This window comes from Hyperolius riggenbachi, chromosome 4 (assembly GCF_040937935.1).
Source record: "Hyperolius riggenbachi isolate aHypRig1 chromosome 4, aHypRig1.pri, whole genome shotgun sequence".
NCBI classification, from domain to species: domain Eukaryota; kingdom Metazoa; phylum Chordata; class Amphibia; order Anura; family Hyperoliidae; genus Hyperolius; species Hyperolius riggenbachi.
The window spans coordinates 342289067-342302916 of record NC_090649.1 but is presented as its reverse complement, the minus strand read 5'-3'; the positions used below and the strand labels follow the sequence as shown (position 1 = coordinate 342302916).

At 46.8% G+C, this 13850-nt stretch overlaps 1 protein-coding gene across 2 annotated transcripts in view; it reads left to right on the top strand.

The window, feature by feature from the left end:
• FH (fumarate hydratase) overlaps positions 1-13850 on the top strand; it is a 452710-nt gene that overhangs the window by 194434 nt on the left and 244426 nt on the right. For both annotated transcript variants that reach the window (XM_068231902.1, XM_068231901.1), the window contains exon 4: positions 9154-9330. In XM_068231902.1, coding sequence (XP_068088003.1) covers positions 9154-9330 — 177 coding nt within the window. The remainder of the gene's footprint in view (positions 1-9153; positions 9331-13850) is intronic.

Genomic DNA, 13850 nt, shown 5'->3' with positions numbered 1-13850 from the left:
ATCTTACACACAGCCTACCTCTACACACACACTGCATACATATGCACAGCATACATACACACACACACTGCATACATATGCACACATCTTATGCACAGCATGCATACACACACTGCATACATATGCACACATCTTATGCACAGCATACATACACACACTGCATACATATGCACACATCTTACACACAGCTTACCTATACACACACGCTGCATACATATGCCCACATCTTACACATATATCTCACACACACACACAGTTACCAGGAACAATGTTCTCACCTCCATGCACATCTTCCTGCTATATTCCCTGCTGTTTTTACACAGCTCCATGTGTCTCTCTCACTCTGTGGTGCTGATTCTCCAGGGAAGGAGGTGAGGGGGGGAGCTGTGAGCTTCTGTCTCCGGGGAGGAGGGGGAGCTGTTAACTGCTGCAGGAGCCACTCTCCCCAGGGGCGTAGCATTAGCCATAGCAGCTGCTATGGGGCCCTGGAGCATAGGGAGCCCAGGTGGTACTTAAAGGGAACCTGAAGTGAGAAGGATATGGAGGCTGCCACACCAAGCCGGAGCTTACAAAACTAAAACTCTAAAAACAGAGTGAAGCTCAATGCAGTCCCCCCCCCCCCCCTCCCCTCTGCCTGGCCATTCTGTTTTTAAAACTGAGATGAAGGTGAGAGAGGGAGAGAAGCTCTTCCTAATGCCACCATTAACTTTCTTGTGTTCCTTCACCCTTAAACTTTGTCTCAGTGCCCTCGGACTATGTGCACTTGTGCAGTGTTGATTGCATGAGAATGTAAATTGCCCAGTTAAGTTGTATCCATAGGGTATTTATTTATTTATTTGTTGTATTTATAAAGCGCCAACATATTACGCAGCGCTGGACATTAATTTAGGTTACAGACAATATTTAGGGGTGACAAACAGCAATATGACAATACAGGAATACAAGAAAACCAGATCACACAGCACAGTATGAGTACAAGGTAATGCTTAGTCAGTCACTGTATGGGAGCATGGAGTTAGGCAAGTTAGGTTCACTCAAATGCATAGCATGGGTGCACAGTAATAGAGGTGCATGATCAGGTAGGACACAAAAGGAGTGAGGACCCTGCCCAAAGGCTTACAATCTAGAGGGAGAGGTAGGGACACGAGAGGTAGGGGACCAGAGTTCGGCTGTGGGTTTAGAGCAATTGTGAGGGGTGGTAGGCAAGAGTGAAAAGGTGAGTTTTGAGGGCCTTCTTGAAGGTGTTGAAGGAGGGGGCTGCCTAATGGGTGGAGGTAGGGAGTTCCATAGTGTCGGAGCGGCTCTTGAGAAGTCTTGGAGGCGTGCATGGGACTGGGTGATGCGGGGGACGGTCAGGCGAAGTTCATTGGAGGAGCGGAGTGAGCGGCTTGGTGTGTATCTCTGAGTAAGATCAGAAATGTAGGTTGGACAGGTTTTGTGGATGGATTTGTAGGTCAGACACAATCTCTTGAATCTGATTCTGGACTGGATAGGAAGCCAGTGGAGGGATTCACGGAGGGGAGCCGCCCTGGTGGAGCGATGGGAGGAGTGGATAATTCTGGCAGCCGCATTCATGATGGACTGCAGTGGGGCTATTCGGGTCTTAGGGAGTCCAGACAGAAGGGCATTGCAGTAGTCGAGGCGGGAAATTATGAGGGAATGGATGAGGAGTTTGGTGGTAGCAGGGGTCAGGAAAGGGCGAATCTTACAGATGTTACGAAGGTGGAAGTTGCAGGACTTTGTGAGGTTTTGGATGTGGGGAGTGAAGGAGAGTGCGGAGTCCAGGGTGACACCCAGACAGCGGGCTTGAGAGGTAGGGTGAATAGTAGTGTGGTTAACAGTGACCTGCACATCTGGGAGGTCCAGGGATGACAGGGGTGGGAAGATCATAAATTTCGTTTTGTCTAGATTTAGTTTTAGGAACCTAGCGGACATCCAGGAGGAGATGGCAGATAGGCAGGAGGAGACCTTGTCCATGGTAGTGGTGGATATGTCAGGGGTGTGGAGATAGATTTGGGTGTCATCTGCATACAGATGATAGTTAAAACCCATGGAGGAGATAACCTTGCCAATGAGGGATGTGTATAGGGAGAACAGTAGGGGGCCAAGGACCGAGCCTTGGGGGACTCCCACTGAGAGGTGGTTGGGGGTGGACGAGGACTCATTGAAGGAGGTCGTGAAGGAGCGGTTGGAGAGGTAGGATGAAAGCCAGGTCAGGGCGAGATCGTGAATGCCCATGGATTGGAGGGACTGGAGGAGTAGGGGATGATCTACTGTATCAAAAGCTGCTGAAAGGTCAAGGAGGAGGAGAATGGTGTATTTACCTTCAGCTTTAGCTAAGGCAAGGTCATTGACCACTTTGGTGAGAGCCGTTTCGGTTGAGTGGGCAGGCCGAAATCCAGATTGCAGTGGGTCTAGTAGTGAGTTGGCATTGAGGTACTGGGTCAGGCGTTTGTGAACCAGACGCTCAAGGAGTTTTGAGGCGAAGGGGAGGAGGGAGATCGGGCGGTAGTTGGAGGGTAGCGAGGGGTCGAGGGAGGGTTTCTTGAGCAGAGGCAGTACAGTGGCCTGCTTGAAGTCTGAGGGGAAGGTGCCTGTGGATAGGGAGAGGTTAAACATGGTAGTTAGGACTGGGGCCAGATCCGTGAAGTGAGGCTGAAGTAGATCAGAAGGGATAGGGTCAAGGGGGGAGGTAGTGGTATGGGAAGTCTGCAGTAGGTGGTTGACCTCCTCAGTGGTAGTAGGAGTGAAGGAGGTGAGGGGAGGATAGGGTGGAGAAGGAGTAGGTTGTGAGCAGGTGGGAGGTGAAGATTGAAGATTGGATATTTCCTGACGGATGGAGACTATTTTGTTGGTGAAGTGGGTGGCTAAATCTGTGGCAGAGAGGGAGGAAACAGAAGGTGGGGGGGTGGGTTTAAGCAGGGAGTTGAAGGTGCTAAAAAGACGCCGGGGATTGGAAGCTTGTGCTCCGATGAGCTTGGTAAAGTATTCCTGCTTTGCATGAGCAAGGGCAGTGTGGAACTGCTGCAGGTTAGTCTTGTACTGTAGGAAATCCTGGTTTAGTCGAGTTTTCCGCCATTTTCGTTCAGTGGCGCGTGTTTCCCTCTGGAGGTTGCGAGTATGGGTAGTGCGCCAGGGCTGGGGGTTAGGGGGTCGGTTGCGGCGGAATATTGGTGGAGCAGCTTTCTCTAGGGCTGATGAGAGAATTTGGTGATACTGAGCTGCAGCAAGATTAGGACAGGTTAGGTTGGGGAGAGTGGAGGATAGGCCATGGAGGGAGTCAGCAAGGACGCCAGGGTTGAGCTTGCGTAGGTCTCGCTGCCATCGGCCAGGTGGGTGGGCGGGTAGTTTGGAGGTGCCTTCCGTGAGGAGGTTGAAGGCGAGAAGGTAATGGTCTGAGGGTGGAAATGGTGCGATGTCGAGGTCTGCAATGGTGGTGGATTTAGTGAATATAAGGTCGAGAGTGTGACGTGCAGTGTGAGTGGGGGCGTTGGTGTGTTGTACTAGGCCATGTGAGTTGGCTATGGTGAGTAGCCGGGTCGCAACAGAGTTCTTGGGTTCATTGATGGGTATATTGAAATCCCCGAGGATGATGGTGGGGAGGTCAGAGGAGAGGATGTGTGGGAGCCAGGAGGCAAGGTTGTAGAGAAATTGTCGTGTGGAGCCCGGAGGGCGGTATAAGACTGCAACAATGGCTGGGAGGGGATTGTAGAGGCGGATAGTGTGGGCCTCAAATGATGTGAATTGTAGGGAGGAAGGTGGAGTGAGGACACGGAATGTGCAGGATGGGGAGAGGAGCAGACCCACCCCTCCCCCGGTCCTGTTGTCTGGTCTGGGGGTGTGACTGAGGTGAAGCCCCCCGTATGAGAGGGCAGCCTCTGCGGCAGAGTCAGAGGGGGTGAGCCATGTCTCAGTGAGTGCGAGGATGGTGAGGGATTTGGAGAGGAAGAGGTTGTGGACCTCTGTAAGTTTATTGCGGACGGATCTGGCATTCCAGAGACCGCAGGGTAGGGGGAGCATGTGCTTGTGAGTGGGATGGATGGAAATGAGGTTGGGGCGAGGATGGGTGTTGAAGTTATTTGTGGACAGAGAGCTGTGAAGCGGGTCAGCAGGGGATGCTTGTCTGGCAGCAGGCTGTGGCCCAGGGTTAGGCGATATATCACCAGCAGCAAGTAAGAGTAGGAGGGAGAGAGTAAGCAAATGTGAATGGGATTTAAATGTTTGTGAGGTTTTTGAGCTGCTGGAGGGAGAGAGAGATTTCAGGAGAGCTAACAGTTCATGAGAAGCTGAGTAAGGTGAGCAGAGCAGAGCAGATGAAATGAATATGGAGTGAGGTACACTGGGAGGATGCATATTGCAATGCAACTTGTAGATGTTTGCAGACAGGCAGAACATAAGAAAAAGGGCAGTAAACATGGTAAGTGTCAATGATTATCAGCAGGAAATTTCCAACTCCTAAACAGTTTATATGAGTATGCAGTTAGTGCAAGCAAACCTGTGTACATAAAGAGTCTACTTGGTAGTGCAACATATGTCCAGCAGTGGCATTTTGAGCAACAGCATTAGAGGCAGTTGTGGATGCAGAGTAGTAGTTTCCAGCAGAGTCAGGTCACATTCCTTTAAGATTGCCTACATCTGAGGGCTCCATGAAAGTGCTTTGCTACGGGGCACCATAATCTCTAGCTATGCCACTAACTCTCCCTCTCTCTTTCATCTTCGTTCTCAAAAGAGAAGGGCAGGCAGAAGGGGGACTGCATCAGGCATTAGGAAGAGCTTCTCTACCTCTCTCACCTTCATCTCCGTTTTCAACTCAGAATGGCCAGGCAGAGGGGAGGAGGGGGACTGCATTGAGATTCAGCCTGTTTGTAGAGTTTTAGTTTTGTAAGCTCCGGCTTGGTGTCACCCCCTCTGCAGGAAACACATGGTACAGTCAGCACGGTGGCGTAGTGGTTAGCAGTCTCGCCTTACAGAGCTGGGCCTCTTTTCCTCCTCACTTTTGGGGGAGAAAAAGTCTGTCTTATAGATCGAAAAATACTGTAAACTTGTAAAGATAAAGTGTCCCTATGGGGTACTCACCTTGGGAGTGGGACGCTTCAGGATCCTGAAGAGGCTTCCCTTGTCATCTTTTACAGACCCCAGTAGCTCCAGCAGAAATAGACAAGCCCGATCGAGTGCGCTCTACTGCACAGGCAGCTTGCAGGCAGCTACTGTGCAGGTGCGCCAACAAGCAAACTTTCAGGGGTGCATCGCTGGATCCCCTCTGCTGAGGAGGACAGGGGAAGCCTTTTGGTTTCCTCCTCCTGAGGTTTTTCGCTTTAGGTACGCTTTAAGCCAGTGTTTCTCAAACCTGTCCTTGTGAATCCCCAACGGTGCCTGTTTTGCAGGCAACCTCACCTATGCACAGGTGGGGTAATTAGTGTGTCTGTGTAATTAGTGCTAGGTGGATTACATTTAGCTAAAACACTAATTACCCCACCTGTGCATAGGTGAGGTTGCCTGCAAAACAGGCACCGTTAGGGAGTCACGAGGATTTGATTGAGAAACACAGCCTTAATTTTTTATTTATTTTAAGTATTTATATAGCGCCGACATATTACGCAGTGCTGTACAGAGTATATATTGTCTTGTCACTAACTGTCCCACAGAGGGGCTCACAAGCTATTCCCTTTATAGAGGAGCTGTCAGCCATACTATGTCAGATAAAAAAAAAGGACATATATAAGTAGATAAATACTAGCTCTACTTACATAACATGTGTAATGCACGGTCCAAGTGTTGATTTCAGTGAACTTTATAAAATAAAAAAAAGTAAATGGAGAGAATTCTGTTCGCTGGCAGGGGCCATCTTTACTCCCTCCAGCTGAAGCCAATGGTGAGGTAATTTCCTCCCTTACTCCCCCCTCCTCCCCACACCAATAGCGAGCGTTATGTCTCAGGCAGGGAATCCCTAAGGAACTGATAGCAGGGACGGGGGTCCCCATGGATGCGATGCGGTGTGGTGGTGGCAGCCACTGCCCACATGAATCGGCGGAGATGCCTGTCGGGCTGGAGTGTGGGGATGGGGCAGACATGGACAGTCATGGGAGGCAACCAATGAGAGGAAAAGGAGTGAGCGTGACACAGGCTGCAGCCAATCAGGCTGAACTAGCTGTGTCTGTGCAGAAACTCCTCCCCCCCGCCCCTGCCCCAGCCTGCACTGCAACTTCTCTTTTGCGGCTGATTACTGGCTGTGTACTAAGGAGCTGGGGACATGAGGATTAATCTCTTCAATAAAAAAGTAAGAATGATTTTAAAGTTATGCATTGCCTTTTTTAGCATTCCTTTTATATGATCAACAGATAGAAATAGAGAATTGATTTTGTTTTTCATGCCTAACAGTTACTCTTTAAGCCATATGTTGGGAGGGTGCAATTTCAGTGTTTGCCACAGGCTCTGTTTTCCATAGATACACCACTGTCTCCAGCCCTAGGCTCCGACTGAGGTCCAGCTCTCCACTGCTCCTCGCTCAGTGAAGTCAGATTGGAGAAGCAGCTGCAGTTGGATCAGCTTTATGTTGTGTAAAAAATCAGCTGTAGTCAGGGCTGTGGAGTCTGTACAAAAACCATCTGACTCAAACTCCTCAGTTTCTGATTCCTCTGACTCAGTCTCCTGACTCCTCTAATTTGCATATAACAATCTTGTTGATTGAAAGTATGCAAAATAAAAGGCGTTTCATTGCTGCCAAAGCTTAGGAATTTTAACACTATATAAAGATGGCATCTTCTTTTGGGATCAAAGGAAACTGACACTCTACCTATTGCAGCCATCTCAGCATGTCGTTGCCAACATATGTGCCCCAGCAAGTTATCTGTATAAGATTTCTCCGAAGCCCCATATCGGCCGGGCGTGTAGCGTGTAGCCCTGCATTCTTGCAGAGAAAAGCCTCTACCTTTTCTATATCTTATATAAAAAAGGCTAGGGCCATTTTCTGCAAGGAAACAGATCTATGGACCCGAACCCAGCTGAATCTTATTAAACAGAAAAGGTGTTTGCTCATTCTAACCTTTAAACATAAATGTACCTCTGTGTTTTTGTTTGTTAGTTTTATGTACACCAGGGATACATTTTAACTAAACTTATGGTATAGCTGTAGAGTATCTGTTAAATTAGAAATCATAAGTGTTCTTGTATCTCATTGACCATACCTACCAGTGACAAATACACATCAGGCTTTATTCTTACAGCAGAGATATTATTTATTATATAAAATAGTCAGGTGTACACATTTTTTGATTAGTTTATTTAACTTTTGTGGACAAAACGCTGCAATTACTGTATATACAAGTTATTTATGCAGAGGGGAAACCTTTAAGTTAGGACCAATTGAATGGAAAATCAAAACTCTGATCACGTGTAGGACGGAGTTCGTGGTCTACGCTATTCTTTGTGACTGTAATAGATACTATATAGGTATGACAACAAGAAGCCTGAAGAGACGAATTAGGGAACATGTCAAGTCTATAAAGTCAGGCGTGGGTTGTCCACGGTTGATTGAACACATGAATGTTGAACATGGAGGGAGGACTTCGGAAATGCGAGGGATAGGTTTGTTGCAGGTCCCACCTGGTAGTAGGGGAGGTAATAGAGAGACTACCCTATTACAAAAAGAAGCTTGGCTAATTAGTATTACCGAGGCTCTCGGCCCCTTAGGCCTTAACGAGCGCAATGACTTGACATGTTTCCTATGAGTCTTGTCAACTAGGATGTTGTGGATGTTGTTAAAGTATGACCTCCCTCCCTAAATTGCCCTCCCCTTGGGGAAGTAGAGAGAGAGAAGAAAAAATATTTTTAAAGTTCCGTGTTCATTGTAATTATATCAAGGATTTTTCTCCCAAATAACTTGAGTAATGTGTAAAAACAGAACCCTGGGGTGGTTATCGGTGATTTATAGTTAATAACAAGGGGCAATGGGCGCCAATTTTTTCCCGCAAGTAACTGAGTCTCCGAATGAATGTATGTTAAAAACAGAGGCGTATAAATATAGCCTGTTCAAACACAGGTATATAGAATGATGTGATAGGTTTTTAAACTAGGTTTTGGTAATATGAATTGTATAGCCAGGTGCTGGGTTAGACAAAGGTGGTGGTTGTTCCCCGCACTTTTCGGTCTTTTTTCTGACACTTATTTGTCTTGTTCCCTTCACATGACAGGCTAGGGTGTGACCTAACAGAAGCGAGGTGAAATCCGGGCAGTTAGGTTTCTGGCCACAAGATGGCCATGGCGCGCGCACATCCGAGGAGGAAATCACGCAGCGTGGTAACTTGGTTACCACTGGGGCGTGATGGATGCTAGGATGACGTCGGCGGACGTGAGGGAGTGTCAGAGTGACGGCGTTACGCCTAAATAGGCGGAAGACGCCGTCCATTGTACACTAGAAGCCAACGAGGCGCACTGCGCGGACAGACAGGAGGGACCCGCTCGGTTCATACTACCGGGACCCTAGGCATGCTATCTTGCCCCTCTGATGAGGCCCGAAGCGAGTAAGGGCGAAACGGCTGTAAAGGGCAGCTAACCTGGAGTTCCCCTGAGCGCACCCATGCTTCTGTTCATACTCATGCCTGCCATCGCATGTCTACACTAACGCAAGTATTGCCTGCACTGCTAATCTTTTGCTCCTCGTATGTTACTTGGCTTGGCTCTGTGCTTGCTTACACATGCTTCATGGACAGTTTGATTACGTTTGCTTTATGCATAGAAGTGGTTCAGATGGCTGATGTCCTGCAGCCTTTTTTTTTGTCATGTGCATGAAACGGCAATAAATGTCAACAGGTTTTATCCATGAGTGCCTGCCTATGTTTTCTCCTGTGAAACAAGTTATTTATGATAACTATTATCTGAGAAATAGAACATTTTATTATATTTTCTCTTTTAATTACAGTTTAAATTTATTAGGAGTTGGTGCACTTTGTTCCCGACTCCAGGTACAAAAAATTGGGCCCGCTCCACAGCCCTGGTTATAGTAGTCTATTCTGCCAGGTAAAAAACGAGCTTTTTTTGTTGACCCCAGTACCAAAATGATTACAAAACATGCCATTTGATGTTTCTGAAATCAAGATATGGTGGTGTTTCAATATGAATATACGTACTGAATTATTATTATTTTTTTTAATATAGGTTTCAAGTGGTAAATTGGATGACCATTTTCCATTAGCTGTGTGGCAGACAGGCTCTGGAACGCAAACCAACATGAATGTCAATGAAGTGATAAGTAACCGTGCTATTGAAATGATGGGCGGAAAACTTGGAAGCAAAGATCCAGTACACCCTAATGATCATGTTAATAAAAGCCAGGTATGCATAGTATGAGTATGATTTTTTTTTTTTTAGTAATAAGTGTGCTTTCTATTATGCAAAAAGTACTGTGAAAATATGTTACTAAACCCTCTCATTGAAGTGTGCGGTACTTTCCAGTGCCTGAAGGAAAAATTGAAAAAAAAAATATTTTAAATATAATTACAAACAAATTAAGCAATGTTTCTCTGTCAGAAATGTAAAATAAGGCAAGGGCAGGTGCTAAAGTGATGTAACAAACTGACACAAACCAATAAAGATATGTTTGCAGTGCCCAATACATGCACACAATCACCTGTAAAGACAGTGATAAAAAACACTAAAATAAAAAAAAAATATTCATAGGAAAAAAAAAACAGTATTTTTGCATATAGTTTTCTCTTAGAACTCCCCTACTCAAATAATTTGACAGATTACAGGTGGTTCCCTGTGTACAAAACAGGTTGGGGAGATTGTACAGAAAAGTCCCTAGTATCCGGCACCGGCGGGGATCACCTGATGCTGATTACATGTGCTTGCTGGTTGCTTGAGCAACCGGTCGAAATAGCACAAACCTCCCCTCCCAAGTACTTACTGAGCCTCCAGCGATGTCTGGCAGTCTCCCACTATCTCTCTGCGGGCTCAGAGCGCCTTCCGGCTTTCTCTGTGCACGGAAGCCGGAGTGTCAGCTGACCTGCATCAGGTCATGTGACACGCTGGCTTCCCTACACAGATGCTGAAAGCTGATTAGAGCCAGCAGGGAAATGGGAGACTTGGCAGACATCGCTGGGGCCTTGGTAAGTATTTCAAAGCTTGCCAGCACCCACAAAAAGCCCCCCAACAGAGGTCCCTGTTATCCCTCAGGCATGCCGGTTAGATGAGACTTTTGGTTGCCTGAATTCCGGATAACGGGGACTTTGCTGTATGTTGAATTTGTAAGTTTAGTCTTGTGTTGAATTTCGTGAAATGTGGATTATCCTCTTTCGGACAACTTGGGATTTGGACATTATAGAATAAACAGTTTTGTGGTTGTTTTTTCAGAGTGGTATTACAGTGCTTTTTGTTTTATTTTCAGCTACAGAAATCCCGCTGACAGTGAAACAGACATCATATAGATAACACGTGTCCAAAGCTATATAATTATATGTATTGGGCATTGTTAATGGTACTGATCGACCACGATCATTCAGTCAATGTTTTGGGGGTCAACTCCTCTACCAATCATCTGATTGGTAAAGTTTTCCTTGCTGTTTGTGGACCCCATTGATTGTTTCCGGCTGAATGCATTAATTAGATCAGGAATCATTGTGGAACCACAAGGTTCAGCGTGTCCTACAGATCAGATCACACTGAGAAGCTGCAAATTCCCACACAGATATGAACTTTTTTTTTATGAAAATGCAAAGCACAGCATGGTCTGAAAGGACATACTGGCCCTTGTGATTTCAGAGGTTTATTAGTCATGCAAGGGTTAAAAAAGGTGTGGGGAGGGGAGAATAAACATTAGGACAGAGCTTTGTGTGCAAACTAGCCTTACTGAGGTCACAGCTGGGCTGCCAGCTGCATGCCTTTTGCCTGTACCTGTCAGATCAGAAGGTTTTTTCCCCTTCAGTGCTTCTGTCTGTGTGCTTCGTTCTCCAGCCAGCCACAACATCCCCCTCTCAGCAACCAGTCCAGAGCTTCCCCATGCGTTTTAGGACAGCCAGAGGAGGAGGTGAGTGATTGCCTGCACTTCGCATTCCTCTCTACACTCCTCTGGACACAAGTGCTGTATTTCACAGAGACAGGCAAGTTAGTACGGCAAGTAATTACAGATACACATTCAGTGGGGAGGGAGGGAGAGAGACAATTGACCTAGTGACGCAATTGTGAGGAGGAAAGGAGGTTCTGAATTACAAAACCAAAGGACTGTAGTTTGCCCAGCCCTGCCTTTGCCACACAAGCACCAGAGTCCCTTCTCTGTGACCGACTGCTTGTAATGTGCATCGTCCCTGAAGAACACTCTGCAGTCAGTAGTACAAATGGTCCCGCCTACTGCCAAGCCGATGACTGTGCGAGCACGCAGGAAAGCATGAGATCTCGTACACGGAGTAGAAAGCCCAGCAATGTGATGCAGCCGGGCGGGAGCTTATCTCACCCGGGTGGCCCGCCCACCTAATTGATCCTAGGGAGAACACTGAATTAGGAGAGCATATTACTAAGTTCTACACCTGAGTTAAAGCTGGGTTCACACACATTGGGGTTTTGTGTCATGGATGGTCAGAGCCATCTGATCCATCCTTGCCTTTTAAAAATCGTGTATTGAATTGAAATCGCAATTTCTGATACAAATCATGCAATTCAATCTTTTCCTAAAATCATTCAGGCCTAGTACATGTATATATCAGGGACCGTTAGAGTTCAAAATACCCCGCCATTTGCAAAAAAACACGTAATAAAATATGAAGGAAAAAGCCCCATATTGTAATAGGAGTACTTACAATAGGCAGTGTGAAAAGTAGCTCCAGATTCAAGTAATAATAGTAAGCATACAATACAAGGTACTTAACCTCCTTGGCGGTAACCCCGAACGTAGTTCGGGGTAAGCCGTGCAGGAGGTTTTCTCAGCCCTGCTGGGCCGATTTGCGTAATTTTGCTAGCTGCGCCAGCACACCAATCGCCGCCGCTATCTGCGCCGCCGTAGAGCCCCCCCAGACCCTGCGCTGCCTGGCCTATCAGCGCCAGGCAGGGCTAAGGGGTGGATCGGGACTCCCTTAGACGTCATGACGTCTGTGACGTCATCCCGCCCCGTCGCCATGGCGACGGGGGAAGCCCTCCAGGAAATCCCGTTCTTTGAACGGGATTTCCTTATCGCCAGAGGCGATCGGAGGGGCTGGGGCTCGCTACATGATTTAAAAAGAAAACGGCAGCGCTGCCCCCTGGCGGTTTTTAATATACCGCCAGGGAGGTTAAGGAAAGGTTTTGATCCATGCCATAGCTTCACCCGGTGATGAGAAGAGCGTTTTCTCACTGTCTTGTACTCTTAACTTCACTGGCAAGGCCATAGAATAGGAGAGCTGTTTCTCACGGAGTTTATCCTTGACATTAACAAAGGATTTCCTTTGCTTCTGGGTATCCACTGTGAAGTCTGGAAAAATCATGAGCCTGTGGTTCTCCAGAAGTAGGTCTCCTTTCTTGCGTGCTGCTTTGAGTATGGAATCTCTATCATGGAAATTCAGGAGTTTGAAGAGGAGGGGTCTTAGCTATGCACCCACGAGGCCTTTCTTGGAAGGAATCCTGTGTGCCCTCTCAATCACAGATTGTAAGGAGTCGCCGCCGACGGCCCTGCCGCTGACTCACAGATTGTTACCGTTCCTGCCGCTGACTCGCATGGGTGCAGGGCGGCAGGCGGAGGACGCGTCTCAGTGTGCGCTCCACCTACGTAACAGTAGCTACGTGTCTCCCTGTGTGTCAGCTTATCAGTTGACACGCCAAGCTCAGATTGGACAGGCCTGGTATTTGATTCTTGTGAGCGCTCCAGTCTCTGCCTGTGATAACCTATGCTGGGCTTGTTGCTGAGATTGCGCTCATTCTAAGTGCTTGTCTTGCTTAGGACTTGTGCCTGTCTCTTCACCAAGCTTCTTCTAGATTGGATTACCTGTTACCGACCCGGCTTGAACCTGACCACACTTCTGTATTGGATACTCTGTTACCGACTCGGCTTGTTAAAAGGATTCACATGAACACTGCCTGCATTGACCCCCTGGCCTGATTGACCTTGCATCTGTCTAGTGATTATACTTAAGCCATTCCCTGCCACCTTGTCTTTGCCTGGATTGTTTCAACCTGTAGGGCTCAGGTGACTATTCAGTATTCTGTGTTACATTGCCTTGCTGTGTTTGGTGATTGCTGTCTGCCAGTTTGTATACTACAGAAGGGGATATAGTGGAGAACTTTTGAAGTGACCTTGTATATGAAACCCTTTATGCTTATATGGTTTTAATTCCAAAGGCTAGATATATTTTTTTATGTATAGATAAATAAACTGTCAATTATAAATAGGATACGAGCGCTATTCTCTGTTTTTTGTCTATTTTTATGTTTGGTGGGGATTAAAGGGATACCCACACCTTGAGAATCAAGCAGCTGATTGATTGGGGGGATAGGGAGACAGAGTAGCGCCTTTTTACCTCTCCTTCTTTTTGCTTCTCCTGAACTGACAGAATCCCTTTTGAAGTATGGCAGCAACTCAAGATGTAAATATTTGGGAATTTAGGAATAAACAACAATTAAGAATTGATACTTTTTTTTAAAAACACAGAATATGAAGAGAGACAGGGTTTATATTGGGAGGATGCAATGTATAATATGAGGGATTTAGAGAAGTTATTAATTAAAGAAACAAAGAGCAATTGGGAAGTAGCAACATTGGATCAGTATATATTCTGGGATATCTCCCCAGTAGGCCTCACCATAACCAAACAATTAGCGGAAGACTTAGCAACACCTGAGGTGCAGGAGGAATGGGACAAAATGTTCCATGACTTCTCGCTTCAGGTGGT